The 14,536-nt window shown below is 49.4% G+C and overlaps 1 protein-coding gene across 14 annotated transcripts; it reads right to left on the bottom strand.

Annotated features, from left to right (window-relative positions):
* Positions 1-1,478: 1,478 nt before the first annotated feature.
* On the bottom strand, positions 1,479-14,454 carry GLYCTK (glycerate kinase). Of its 14 annotated transcripts, none has more exons than XM_080606214.1 (9): positions 14,327-14,454; positions 13,907-13,984; positions 13,210-13,807; positions 10,922-10,969; positions 7,883-7,988; positions 5,557-5,947; positions 5,037-5,188; positions 3,010-3,185; positions 1,479-2,388 (listed from the first exon to the last, which is right to left on the bottom strand). In XM_080606214.1, the coding sequence occupies exons 6-9, from the start codon at positions 5,841-5,843 to the stop codon at positions 1,483-1,485; spliced, it is 1,521 nt and encodes a 506-aa protein (XP_080462340.1). In that variant the 5' UTR covers positions 5,844-5,947; positions 7,883-7,988; positions 10,922-10,969; positions 13,210-13,807; positions 13,907-13,984; positions 14,327-14,454; the 3' UTR covers positions 1,479-1,482. The 14 variants fall into 14 exon arrangements, with proteins under 14 accessions (XP_080462340.1, XP_080462350.1, XP_080462341.1 ...); XM_080606224.1 differs by having other exon boundaries at positions 13,210-13,399; XM_080606215.1 differs by having other exon boundaries at positions 14,289-14,450.
* Between the last annotated feature and the right edge of the window lie 82 nt (positions 14,455-14,536).

Raw genomic sequence — 14,536 nt, 5'->3', positions numbered from 1 at the left:
GCAAGGCAGATGTGAGTCTATTGTATTTTGGAGAAGAGGGTAAAAATCTGTGTGTGATTGCTTGATGCTTCTCAGCTGAAATGGTATAACTGGGGAGATCTGACATCAATGATCTTTATCCTAAATGTTACAGAAAATATCTGTGTACAGTTTGTGTTTTGAAACAGAATTTGCAATGTTGAAGTCTTTTATAAGCTTGAAATAAATTTTGTATTCCAGAAAAAAACAAAACAAAAACCACAAGTGGTGTCCCTCAGGGGTCAGTCTTAGGACCGGTGCTCTTCAACATCTTTATCAATGACATAGACGATGGAATCGAGTGACACCAAGATGACACCAAGTTGAGTGGTGCAGTTGATACAACAGAGGGAAGTAATGCCATCCAAAGGGACCTGGACAGGCTGGAGAAGTGGGCTCGTGAGAACCTAATGAGGTTCAACAAGGCCAAGTGCAAGGTGTTGCACTTGGGCTGGGGCAATCCCAAGTATTTATATAGACGGGGTGAAGAAGAACTCGAGAGCAGCCCTGCGCAGAAGGACTTGGGGGTCCTGCTGGACGAGAAGCTGGACGTGAGCCAGCACTGCGCGCTTGCAGCCCGGAAGGGCAACTGCATCCTGGGCTGCATTACAAAAGGGGTGGCCAGCAGGGAGAGGGAGGTGACTGTCCCCCTCTACTCTGCTCTTGTGAGACCCCACCTGGAATATTGCATGCAGGCCTGGGGCCCCCAGCACAGGTCCAGAGGAGGGCCACTAAGATGATCAGAGGGCTGGAGCACCTCTCCTATGAAGAAAGGTTGAGGGAACTGGGCTTGTGTAGCTTGGAGAAGAGAAGGCTCTGTGGAGACCTCATTGCAGCCTTCCAGTACTTGAAGGGAGCGTATAAACAGGAGGGGGAACGCCTGTTTATATGTGTTAATAGTGACAGGACAAGGGGGAATGGTTTTAAACTAAGATGGGAGATTTAGGTTAGATATTAGGAGGAAGTTTTTCACTCAGCACTCAAGAGGGCGGTGAGGCACTGGCACAGGTTGCCCAGAGAGGCTGTGGATGCCCCATCCCTGGAGGCATTCAGGGCCAGGCTGGATGAGGCTCTGGGCAGCCTGCTCTAGTGGTTGGCAACCCTGCCCGGATTTGGGGGGGGTTGAAACTAGATGAGCTTTAAGGTCCTTTTCAACCCAGGCCATTCTATTCTGTTCTATGAAGCTGTCACAGTAGCAGTGGCTCTCAGCAGAAGTGCTAACTGCAACCTCCATGTCCACAATGTGACTGCTTACCTTTCTCAGATCCCAATTACAAGTGCTTGACTGTTCCCAGTGCATTTGCTGTGGACATCCACTCGTGATTAATTAGTGGAATCTTTCTATCAAAGATATTAGCACCCTTGACAGCTAGCCCTAATTTTAGTAGTTTTGTCTGCAGTGCTTATTGTCTCATTTACCCCTGGTCCTAATTAAATGCATCTGAATATCTGCAGAGGGAGCTCTTATGATCTGTCTGTGGGTCTAATTAAAACAGCCTGGATATCCATGACATTGGTGCCTGTCAAGCCTGTCACCAGGAGGTGATGCCCACGTTGGAAGTGGCTGAAGAAGGTATAGGAGTCGTTGTTGCTGAGGAAGGCCTCCGCATCGAGGCCTTCCTGGAACGCCTCGTCCACCAGCTGCGGGCTGCAGAAGGCCCCTGCCGCTCCTGTCGGCCCGTCCTGCCCGTCCGTCCCCCCGCTGAGGAAGATGATCTCGCACCTCCCCAGGGGGCTGCTGGCCTCAGCGCCCTGTGCCCTGTGCAGCCCCAGCCCCACTCGCAGGGCCAGCTCCTGGTTCCTTCCTCCCTTCCCGGTTCCTTGAAGCTGAACCGTGGTTTCTCCGCCAGCAAGGATGCAGACTGGTTTTTCAGGCCCTAATCCTCGGAGGGCCTGCAGAAACTCAGCCAGGTTCAAGCCCGGGATATCCAGCTCTGCTGCCAGCTGCAGAAGATTCCCCCTCACCTCGTTGCCCAGAGGCCCTTCTCCGAGGCCAGCAAAGCCCAGGCAGAGCAGCCGTATCAGCTGGCAGTATAGCGCAGCAACGTGGCCGATGTCCCCGCAGACTGCTGAGCTCAGAATCAGGGCCACATAGCCCAGGCCCTCAGCCTGGCGTTTGGCCTCATCCAAAGCCAGCGTGTTTGATCCGATGATGACGTTGCAAACGTGGGAGTAGCCTTCTGGAGCAGTGCGCGTGGTGGGAGAGCTGGAGAGGACCGTTTCCACTGACTTGGGCAGGCTGTGCAGCAGGTTGTATTTGGCCAGTATCTGAAGGCAGTCCTGGACACTGTGGGAGCTGGCAGCGGTGGGCCCGCTCGCTATGATGTCCAGAGGGTCGCCAATCACGTCAGAAAGGATGAGGCTCACCACCTACCAGGAGCAATACCAGAGGATTATTGTGGAAGGCAGAGGCAGGTGACCACGCCAGAGTCGTGGCATAAACGCTGCTCTGAGTTACACTTGTGCTATCCCCATCTCAAAGCAGCTAGAAACAGGCAGATCTTGGCCCATTTTTGTTTATAGTCCCGTGAGAGTCACCTTGCCCCCCTTGAACGCAAAGACCTACAGTGTCTTTTGATGCTGGACCATCATGTTAGAAAACAGCCGGCTCTTAGGCTGATAACCTAGTGCAGGCTGAGCCTACGTGCCAGTGATGGCGCACACTGAAAACAGCCGCTGGGTGAGCTAAGGGTCAGAGCTGGCCTGAAAGCGCCGTGGGAGTCAGCACAGCAATGCACCAGCACATCATAAACTGCTGCTGGGGGAGGGCTGGGGACTGCTGAGTGCTGTGATGGGATGGCCAGGTCTGAATTCCCCTCCTTACACCCATCTCCCTGAGAGTTTGGATCCTCAGTGAAATCTGAGGCACAGTTCCAAAACAACACACGTATGTTGTTCACTCAGTGAGGAAAAAAGCCCTGGGACTTGCTTAAACCACTGTTTGAAGGTGGACGGGTGATCTCTGCACAAGCAGAGGCTTATCCCTGTTACCTGTGCGGGATATGCGAGCCGGGCCAGCCCTCCACCCTTCAGCAAGGACAGAGTCTTCCGGACAGTGTTCAGCTCCTGTATGGCAGCTCCTCTGGAAGCCAGCATCTTTGTCAGTTTCTCTTTCTCTTCGAGGAGGATGGGAGGGATGGGAGCAGGCAGGAGGGCTGAACCACCCCCTAGAATGCGGAAGAGATGGCGGGGATTGAGCACGTTTTCCATCAGGACACGAGTAAAGCTGGGCTGCCCGACACCTAAGCAGCAGCAACCTTTCCATTTCCCTTAGCAGTCAGTGGCGGGAAGGCAGAGCTGGTTGGGGAACTATGCCAGCACCTCTGGAAAATGAAGTCTTCTTCACCAACAGGAGTGAATCATGGCAGCCTTGCACTGTCTGCAGTCAGCTACACTTTACATGGGCAGCATAAACCTCACTGGAACATGGTACCGCACATCTGCAGCGTGGTGGGGAATGCAGAGAAGGGCCAGTAATTACTATCCCCACTACATCAGACTACTAGTGGGTTGCCACGCTGATTTTCAAGGGCTACTTGCATGGGTGAGTGGGGACCACAGGCTTCAGGACTCACATGGTGCTCAGCATTAAGCACACGGAGATGCTGCCTGCTTTGCTGGTTCCATTTATTCAAGACGGTTTATAAAAGCACCAGCTATGGCTGCAGCAAGATAAGAAACTACCCCTGAAACTGCACTCATCTAGGCCTGGGAGGAAAGAAAAGGGGGACAGAATGACAAGATAAAGCACACCCAGGGTGACAGTCTTATCAATGGGAATTCTGACAGTGCAACTGATACAAGTGGGCATTGGAAATGCAGAAAAGAAGGCAAGAAAAAAGACTAGAATGGAGAAGTGAAATGGATGGAAAATACAGAATAGAAAAGAGCAAGATCTGAACAGAGAGTGAACATGCACAAAAGTACAACTGAAAGCTACCGTCAAAAGGCAAAACCTGCTCAGAGGTTTGAGACAAATCAGCATCAATAAAACATGATGAGCAAGAAAAACAAATGCAAATGCCTGTGTTTCAGTCAATAGCCAGGGATCTAGCTGAGAGGCAGGAGCAGTTGGGGACCGGCTGCTGTGTGGGAGTGCACGTGCACAGGGAGCTGCAGCCACGGGTAGATCCTCTGCAGGCTCCCTGAAGGGCTGAGGAGGCTCTTGGAGATGCCGGTAGCCAGAGGACAGGAGGAAACCCAAGGGAATCCCCAGCAAGCACAGCTAGATGCCAGCCACTTGGGTGTTTGCCTGGCGGCACTGCGCTCCCTGCACTAGATCGTGCTCCAGCATCCACAAAGCAAATGGTGAAAATTACCAAGCAGAGACCAAGGGGTTTCAACAGAGCTGCTCCAAGCCCCTGCTTGCTTTTGCCCCGATTCACCCAGCTGAGCTCAGGCTGTGGCAATGTGCTGCCCCACACAGTCCCCGGTCTGGGGACAGCCTGGCCCAATGCTCCAGGCCTGGGAGCGTTCCCCTGGATTTGGTCAGGGCTGCCCCTGCGAGGTGTGCAGCTCCCTCAGGGGCTTCATTTCCACTGGCCACAGTAAGAGTCCGGGGAAACAGCAAAGCCCTAGGGAGGCTAGTCCCGAACTTCAGCTTACGGACTCACATCCCTACACAAATTCGGAGCTTGTGAATCAACCGAGCACTGATTCTCCCAAGCCTGCACCTGCAGCCGTAAGGAGGGGGCAGGAAGAAAGTGCCTCCCTTGCCAAAAGGTGAGGGCAGCTGAGAAGCTGTGTGCCACCGTCTCACAGCAGTGGGCCCAGCCTGCAGAGCTCAGCCTCTCCCCAGTGCTGGGAGGCAGCGCGTCCACTGCAGCAGCTGGCAGCCCCCTGCTCTCCCCTGCTGCGTTCCTGGAGAAAAGTTTGTGGGAGAAGGGAGAGGAAAAATCACTGCAAAGGCCGGCACAGCACAGCAGTCCCCTGCTGCACAGCCGCATGCGCGCATGCATCTGGAGGGACTACAGCAGCAACAGGGGCCTTCAGCAGGGCCCATTCCCTGGGATCCCCACCTGAGATGAGCACAAGGAGCAGGTCGTCTGCTGTCAGGCCCTCAGCCAGCTCCTGAATAGCACCTGCTCCCCTCAGAGCCTCTGGGTCAGGGAGGTTGTTCTTCGCACCTTCGATGACCTGGATTCTGCTGTGCGGCTTCAGCAGCATCTCCCTGGAGGGGTAAGGAAGGCAATCACACCGCTGACACGAGCACCCACACAGGCAGCCAGGCTGTCACCCGGCAGGGAGACAGGCCTGGTGCACCAGAGGGAAACAGCAAGTGACCAGGACAGGGAGGTGGCCTTTGCTGTGCATCTCTTCCCAGGGCTGGGGAGGCAGTGCAGTCAGTGCAAAAGACTGTCACTGGTGCCACTGGGACATGATGGAGCAATGGAGGTTGAAGGTCAGGGCGTGGTGGACAGGGCGGGCAACAGAGCAAGGGCAGATGGAAAGGATTCAGAGGGTCCACAGCAACATCCCCCAGAGGACAAACCTGAAAGTTTACCCCCACCCAAACTGCCCAGTCATAGGCTCCCTTACTGCATTCCCGCTCGCTGCAGGCTCTCCTGGATGCCTAGTGGCACGTTGACGATCCCCCGAATGAGGTGGTCCCCCAGGATCTCTTCTGCTGCTGCTGCCATCCCCAGCACAGCCTTGCCAAAACCCACCAAGTACAGGTTCCTCTTCACTGGAAAGGCCCGGCCCTTCACTACCAGCTGAGGGCACCCATCTCCCTGGAGCTTCACAGCCCGCTTCAGCATTGGAGCCGGCCGGACGGTGCCCACCGCACTGCGGAAGAGGGACAGCGCGTGCTCGCGAAGGGACATGCTGCCTAGGGTGGCCGGGCTGAGCTGCTCGGTGGGGTGGGCTTGCACACACTTTGCCGACGCCGACGAGGCCTCAGGAGCTCAGGCAGACAGCACCCTCCAGCCTGCAAGGGAAGGCACTTTGTTCACTAGGAAAAGAGACAGGGCTGTTAGAGGGAGAGCAAGGAAGCCAAATCGTGACCCTTGGAACGCTAGCTCCTGTTTCCTCCTAAGATTATGGTGCTCTATCAGCTGCATTTTCCCACCTCTCCCCAGGCGGGAGGGACAGAAGGACAGTGTCACATTCAAACTACCTGTCAGCTTGTGGTTCCCCTGCAATCTCATCGCCTCCCACAGGGAAGGTGAGCCCTGCCAGACAGCTTCTCTGTCATTGTAAATTTGCCACTGGCAAGCCATCATTTCAATTTGCTCCGTGTCTGACACTTTTCCAAACCATGGAAGCTGCTCTCTGTCCCGGAGAGAGCAGGGCATCCGAGTGGAACAGCTTTTCACTACATAAACTCCCTTCCATGTGCTAGCCAAATGCTGACCTCATTCTATGGCTGTGCATTGCCCCATTTTCCCCCACAGTACCACGTACAGACTTTGGAGAATCAAAACCAAAAACAACGTGCTTGTTGGCTGCCTGATCCCTTGCTGCTGGTGGCCACAGAAAGACCAGTAATGAGGTTTCCCCACCAAACAGCAAATTAACACAGGGCTTCATTCTCCTTTATTTTTCAGTCCTCTCATTATGCATTAAAGTCATATTTAGAGATCAAGTAAGACTTTGGATCCAGGCAAAGTTCCCAGCTGGGGCTGTGAAAGTCCATTTGAGCTAGTCTCCACTAAGTATTAGAATTACATGCAGCAGATATGAGCATGGACTGAAGAATCTCAACTGCTCAAGGGCAAACGCTCACCCAGACAGAGGAAAGGCGGCCACTGCCAGCATGCACGTGTCTGTTCCCTCACAGCACTTCTTCCCTCCATTAACTGGCAGCAAGCTCGTTGCTGGTTTCTCAGAACCAAAGACCCTTGCAATGTGCATCTCTCTAGCTCATGGCAATTATGGTGCAGGCAATTAGGGAAGGGTGCCGGGAGGCTGAGGCAGCCCTTGCAACACGCTTAATCACAGAACCATTCAAATTACCTGCCAGTTAATTCTCTCTCTACTAAAAGGATGTGTTTCAGTACAAGGCCAGTGTCTGGTTCCTCTTTTGTAAGAACACACAAGTTCAGAGGTCTCTTTGTCCTAATGCACCCCTAGCACTGACAGGTGTTAATCATTAAGCCAACAAGCTTTCCAACAGCTCCTCTGGGTCTAAATCAGCCTTTGCTGCAAAGACAGAGGACAGACCCAAAGGCTCTGTGAAAACTCCACCCAAGCACTTTCTCAGGCAATGAAACTTGGGCACACTCTGAAATCCATTGGACAAAGGACTCGCAGGCAAAACCATAGTGTGGTGAATCATAGGTTTGCTGGAGAAAAAAGAAAAAAAGATTCTATGCTTAGGAGAAACATATTTTAAAGGTAAAACCCAGGGCAGATAAGCTACCTATCTAAGCTCCCCTTAGATACCGCTCCAGACTGTCTCTTCAATCATGAGAAGAGATGGGAAAGAGAAGGTGTACTGACCACTTTGTTATTAGGTTCCTAAATCTCATGGCAGCTGGTGCTGTAAGCACTTTAAACCACTGAGCCTCAGCCATCTCACAATGAGGGCCTGAGTAACCGTGCTAATACCAGTGAAGTGAACCATGCACCTCTCAGGAACCGAGATTGGCATCTCCTTTCCCAGGAGGTCTCTAATTCACCTGGCAGGCAGCATAGTGCAATCAGAGAAAGGTGTTACAAAACAAGAGGTGCATCATGCTCCAGGTCGCCTCGTCCGAGTTGTGATACAGGGTTTACAGAGAAGGCTGGAAAAAAAGGCCTAAATAGAGCAAGGCAAGTTTAAGAAAATAAAACCCCAAAGCTTTTAACAGGCTCTGTCTCTGCCTTGATGTTTCTGTGCATGACTGACCCTGAAGACCAGGGGAATTGAGTACAACCAGACCTGCAACTGCGGATCCTGTCACATGCACCCTCCCAGCGGCTCCTCTCAGCTCCAGCTCCAGACATGACACAGCAGGCGTGAGTCGTTTAAAAGCAATCCTCTCCTACTGGAGATGAAAAAATAAATGCCAGCTTAATTCATCTGGTACTTGTGTGCATACTGCTAATGCTTGCTCTGGTCTGGAAAGCATTTCACTACAATAGCAGGCATGTAATCTGTTTTCTGCACTCTGAACTCAGATTATAATTTAACCATCAAGGTCTGATCCAGATTCTGCTGAAGTCAGTGCATGTCCTTCCATTGCTTCGGAAGATTTTAAGGCACACCGTCACTGAGACCGACCTCAGTGCACAGGTGTAAAAGCAGAATAAATCCGGTGCAAATCTCCTTGCATTCAGGGGTTATCCAACCTTACACCAATGCAATGGAGGGCTGAATTTGGCACAAACCCATCAGCTTTGGAGGTCTCCGTGTGTAATTCTGCTCCCTGTCAGCTCTGATTAGACACACAGGCTCACTGGAGGCTCCCCTTGGAATGGGGGTGCTACTAATGATGTCACAAATCCATTTTTATGTAATTTATTTATAGTCTCAGGCACCAGGTGCTAAATGTCATCAGGGAACAGCTATAAATCAGAGCTATGAAATCCAGTGTAGATATTAAAAAAATAAAAACTCCTACTCATTTTACCAGGGCTTTTTTTAACAAGATCAAGAGAACCGAATATCACCCCACACCCAGGGAGAGACAGCATAGGAAAGAAAAATAATTTAAATGGCAGCTCTCAGATTACCTCCATAGATGGAGGGTATAGAAATGGTGTAACTGCCAGTTACTGCTGCTACTCCCCTTCCCACTGCTGGCTGGGAGGAACCTGGGCTGGAAAAAGGGGCTTATGATATGACCTACGTTGCTTCATGTAGTGACCTCCATTTCCCAGTTTCTCAGGGAAATCACATAGGGATGCACTAGCCCTCTTCTCTCTGTATATACGGTCACGCTATGGGCACTAGCGGGGCTGAGGTTTTGCCTTCCCTTTGTCCCTGCATGGGACATTTTTGGGATTGTGGTATATTTAGAAAGACTTTTAGGAAGTTTTCCAGAAGTTTGCACTAATCTTAGGAGGAAAATGATGTTGAGAATTACCTGTTACAATGAGAGCTGGCAGACTGGAAGGGGCTTAGATCAATCCCCTCTAAATGAAAACTTCCTCAGCTTTCATTGGTGAATAATGTTCACCATCAACACACTTGTTTGCATGCACTACCATGATAAGCTTTTTCTTCATAGGACTCCTCCTAAGACTGCAGAAACTTCCACTGGTAACTGTTACCACAAAAAGCAGCAAAACCCTAGCTCCTCATTTTCACCTTCTCTGGGAGAGGAGCTGGACTGTGATAAAACACAGGCAAAACACTCGTTTGCATTACCTTTCATTAACTTTTTAATTAAAGCAATTCTGCAGGCTAGGAGCCAAAGTCAGAAGGAGACAGAAACAATCCAGCACCAGGGGCAGACACGTGGCAAGCTGCCAGGTAAACGGGATGGTGGCATGAGACCAAAAGCATGGGCACAGAGGGGAACAGTCTAAGCCATAAGCTTGGAGTCACACTGGGGAGGAAAAGAGTTCACAAACGAGCTGCCTATGCAGTGAGAAAAATGAGCCAGTGCCAGACTCCATGGCAGGTATTTGAAAAGTGGGAAAATATTCCCTTCTAGGGACTAGTCTGCCATCACTGAGCAGAGCTGAATTATTCTGGGTGCTATGGTCAGAGGTTTGTTCAAGGGTTTGCGTCACAGGCTTGGGGTTTTCTTAAAGCTGGGGCAATTGGGCTTGCTGCAGGCTGATTCAGCCACACATCCCCAGTTTCACATGCTGCAAGATGTGAGGATGCTGTACATTAACGCTCTGGGACATATGATTTAATTGAGATCTTCAGTGTTCTAAGGTAGTTTATTTCTAATGTCATCAGGACTTCCATGGTTTTCCTTTAGTGTGGCAATGATTGGTGGTTGGCCCACCGCGTACCGAGTTGACTCCAAAAGCCTTGAGGGGATCGGAAGAAAATCTGAGATGGCACTAGATCAAACCCCAATTGCTTGAGGATAATTTTGAGCTCAAGCTGTAAAAGACAGATTACATCTTTGTTACTGTAGCAAACTACCAGATACAGCAAGTTTTAACGGTGTCTCTTGCTACTCGTTTTACTTGCTACATGACTTTCTTCTGGCCTCTTGGTATGTAAATTACCGTTAGACTCACCGAGGCTTACCGCTTCCATTTTTCATGCACTACCGTGGGAGTTTACCTGTGAAGTACAGCACAGTGTACTGAGTGCACAGACTTCACTGCGTTCAACTCCCATGTCCCCACTTACTGACACATCTTCTCTATCATTTGATATATCAAATTTAATTTGCCTGCTGAGCCCTGCTCAAACTCAAACTTGCTGTTCCAGATGGTCCCAAAAGCATCACAAGAAAATTTTCTAGGAGATGCACTGAACCCAGGAGGAAAACAAAGCAGTGAAGGTTTGTTCCAAGTGACTATTTGGGGAGGATTAGATGGGGGATTTTTCAAGACTAATCTCTTTAAATGAAAATTTCAGAATTTGATTAATTTTTTAATCTGCACATGGATTTGCATAAAATTACCGTGCTGCCTCCTTCACTCTTTGTAAAAGGGAACATGTCTAGGATGGACCAGCTGCTCACCGGCCTGCTACAAAGAGTCCAGTACACAAGTAGGTGTGCAGGGGTGGGGTGTAGAGTCCTTTTGCCCCTACTCACCATGGTGCTCCTTCAGGGTTCACTGGGAAAGAGGAAGATGGTGGACAGAAGAAGTGCAATGAGACCAGACAGCTGCACAGGAAGTTTGCTAGGCAGGCAGGAGAGAAACTAAGAAGGAATCTGAGCACCTTTGTTTCAAGAATATGCTGAGCTCTGGGGAAAAACCCAGGAGTCCTAATTTCCAATGTACATTTTTCTGTATGTTTCTTGGAAAAGAAATATGGTGCTCTTATGACTGATTTACTCACCAGGAAAAGTGTCAACAGGGTTTCTTTGCCTTTGATGAGGAATGTAGCCTAAGGCCAAACACAGAGAAGTAAGTGTTCTGTTCAGCATTTTATACATATAGATCAGTATCATTAGTAAAAAAATTAACTGTATTTGACATATGCATCGTACTAGTTTTTCTAGGTCACACTCCCTTCACTCCCTGCATACCTTTTGGAAATGTTTCTCCCTTGCACTGGGGATTGTATGGAAGAAAAATTTTTCACTAAAAAAATCCTTCTGTAGCTCAATGCAGAACAGTCCTGCCCTGAAGCCAAGTCCATGCCAAGTCTACTTCCTTTCATGCTGCAATTTCTCAAACTCCCTATTCTGAGTCAACTCGCAATCACGGTTGAGAGCCATTTAAAACATAGGGAAGGATCATAGTATTCTAGAGAAGAAAAAAAGTTGCTAGCCTTGAGGACTGAAATGATCGAAAAGGGTCAAAATTCAGTACTGCAAAATACAAGGTCACAGCCTTTGGGATTAACAGCAAAAAATTATGAGCTCCTTAGGTGGAAGTAACATGAGGAGAAAGAGCCAGGAATATTAATCAGTCAGGATGACAATTACAGCTGCCCTCTAGGCTGAGACGACAGGCTATGGGGAAAGTGGAAAGCAGCAGATGTGATCTACCTTGACTTCAGTGAGGCTTTTGACACCACACTCATTAGCAAGCTGAAGAAGTTTGGGCTGGGTAAACACCCTGTTATGCTGGCTGAAAAACAGCTTGGCCACTGGGCTCAGAGCGCAGACATCAGTGATTCTCTGTCCAGATGAGGGCCGGTAATGAACAGGGAAGACCTGGGTCTCTATTGGGGTTTGTGTCGCCCCATTGCTTCATTACTAACCTGAGGGCACTAAGTATTTAGTAATTAGAATTAATTATATATTCTATATATTATATATGTGTATATATATATTTTATATATATAAAACTACAATTAATTAGTTAGCTGGAGGCACAGTTACCGAAGAGTGCCTCTTCAGTAACTTTGTGGCTGACTCTAATTTAGGGAAAGCGCTGACATACTGAATAGTGGAAACACCTTCCAGAGGCACCATGATGATAAACTTTAGGTCAGGGCCAACAGAAACCTCATGATGCTCAACAAGAAGTATGAGGTTCTGCTGCTGGGGCAGGATCTCTCTGTATCAGGGCAGGCTGAGAACCAGCTTAGAAGCAACCCGACAGCAGCTACAACTACCTGAAAGGTAGTTATGAAGACAGTAGAGATGAAACCTTCTTGGCAGTGGCAGGAAGTATTAAATGGCCACAATTTGCGACTCAGGATGTTCACGCTGGTTGTGAGCAAAATATTCTTTATAGTGACCATAGCGCAGCTCTGGATCAGGCTGCCCAGAGGAGCTGTGGTCTCTGAGCTAGGAGTCTTTCAGGATTTGGCTAGACAAGCCATGGTCAAGCCAGCCTTGCATTGGTGATTGTCTGGCACTGAGCCGGAGGGTGGAGCAGGCAGCTCCAGAGGTCCCTTCCACCAGCACTTCTGAGATTACATACAATCTCAGAAGATAATCTCAGAGATAACAGCAAGGACCCCAGAGCATCACGTTTAGCTTCAAGAGCCCATAAAGAGATGCCAAATTGTGGGACACAAGTTCTCTACACAGGCCTTCAGTCATAGCTGTCACCCACTGAGAATCATCACTCCCAGCAGAGGCCAACAAAAATTTATTCACCTGAGTAGCACTGTTTCCAGAAACATCTCTAGGAAATTAACATCCACTCATCTGAGCAAATGCAAGCGTGGGACTGTTTGTATTGTGCAGGTTACAGTGGTACCTAATATAGAAATGCATAGGTAGAATGACTGCATTTGATCAATATTACTCAAGCAGCAATTAAGCCTTTTTTCTATTAACTAGTTTTGCAAGGGCATCATCCATACTTCCTACCTAATGTGACATTTTGCTAGGAGATCCAATTATCCTGCCAGATAAATTCCAGCTCCGTATAAACTGACAAACTAAGCTCCAATGATTGGGGAAAAAGGCAGAAGAAAGAATAAAAAGGGAGTGACAAAATATCAAATCAACAACCCACGGTGTTATACAACTCTAAAACTTGGCTAAGTATTGTAGGTGTTTTGAAGTAAATTGTCTTATGATGGTATTGGTGAGTCATCTTCTGGGCCCACATGAGATAATCCAGGCTTTCATCATGCAATTTACAGTGTGCAAGAGGCATGCTGTTCTGAACTTCTCTAAAATCTTTCATTACATTAAAATCGATTGTAGGTTTCAAACTGACCTGTAATGGAGTAGCTGACTCTGAGACCCTCTGAAGTAATGAATGTGTCTTCTGTTGGGTCTCCCTAAGCTCCCGTGTTAAAATCTCGCGTCCATTCCAGAATAAAGCTCAGTGAATCATTCTGACAGGCCAATCAGATCGCAATATGAGGGGGTGAACCAGGCTAGATGTCAAAACCTGTAATGGTGAGCTGTAGGAAACAAGCGGTAAGAGCCAGTTATCTCAGAAAAGACTTTTATTTCACTGACTAAATCACATATGCACGGAAAATAATTGAACGTGTTTGAATGACATGCGAACAGCCCTCTGACAACAGGTCCCAGACTTACTGTTCTTTGTCCACAAGAGGGCAATATTATCCTAAAGCAAACTGTTCTGGAGACTACGGAAGGAAAATGCAGTTACCATTTATGAAGTGACTGGGGCTTTGGCGCTGTTTTTTTCGTTCTTGTTGTTTGTTCTTTTTGTTTGTTTGTTTGTTGTGGTTTGAGTCTAAGTTTCTTGGGGACTGAAACAACAAATGACCTGGTTTTCTTCTAAAATACCAGGGTGCTGGAAATCTTCGCGGTGGTTGGAGATTCTCACCCCAGGAATAACTCTTTAAGGCATGAGAAGTATAAAAACATGAACAGAACCTGGTAGCAAGATCTATAACGGATAAAAAACAACCCCAAGGTACCTGTACCAGAACACCTACCTCAAAGCCCAGGCTGTCTTTCGTAGAGGCTTTTGTGTTTGTCACTCATAAGACCATGGTGCCACAGCACTTGTATTGCTGCGAAGGCCAGTTTGTGGCAGAATTAAAAATACCGAGAAATTAAAGCGTAATAATAAAACTGAAGATAAAATTTTAAAAGCGAAATCTATCACGTTTCAACGACGGGTCTACAGCGGGGATGTAAAGAAGAGAAACTGCTCTCGGAGGGGAATCCAGGAGGCGCCCCCCACGCCAAGGCACGGCGCCCTCAGCGCACACCAACCCCGACCCCCTTAGGGCCAGGACCCCTGAGGAAAACCGCCCCGCGCCTCTCTGAGCCCCCCAAACCCCACTTCTCCGCTTATTTCCCCCCCGCACACACACGCACACTCGAGCCCCGCGCCGTGAGCTTCGCCTCACGTTTGCGGAGCGCCCGGAGGGGCCGTGAGGGGGCCGCGAGGGGGCCGTGAGGGAGCCGTGAGGGGGCCGTGAGGGGGCCCCCGCCGGCTGACAGCCGCGTCCCGCCCGCCACTCTCAAAATGGCCGCCCGCCACCCCCCACACGCACACCCCGGTGCCCTTCTCAATCCCAGCGGGCTGTGCGCGCGCCCCGCCGTTCTCCCCCAGGGTG

Source organism: Anser brachyrhynchus, assembly GCF_964034855.1.
Source record: "Anser brachyrhynchus genome assembly, chromosome: 10".
NCBI lineage: Eukaryota > Metazoa > Chordata > Aves > Anseriformes > Anatidae > Anser > Anser brachyrhynchus.
This window is presented reverse-complemented; position numbering and strand designations above follow the sequence as displayed.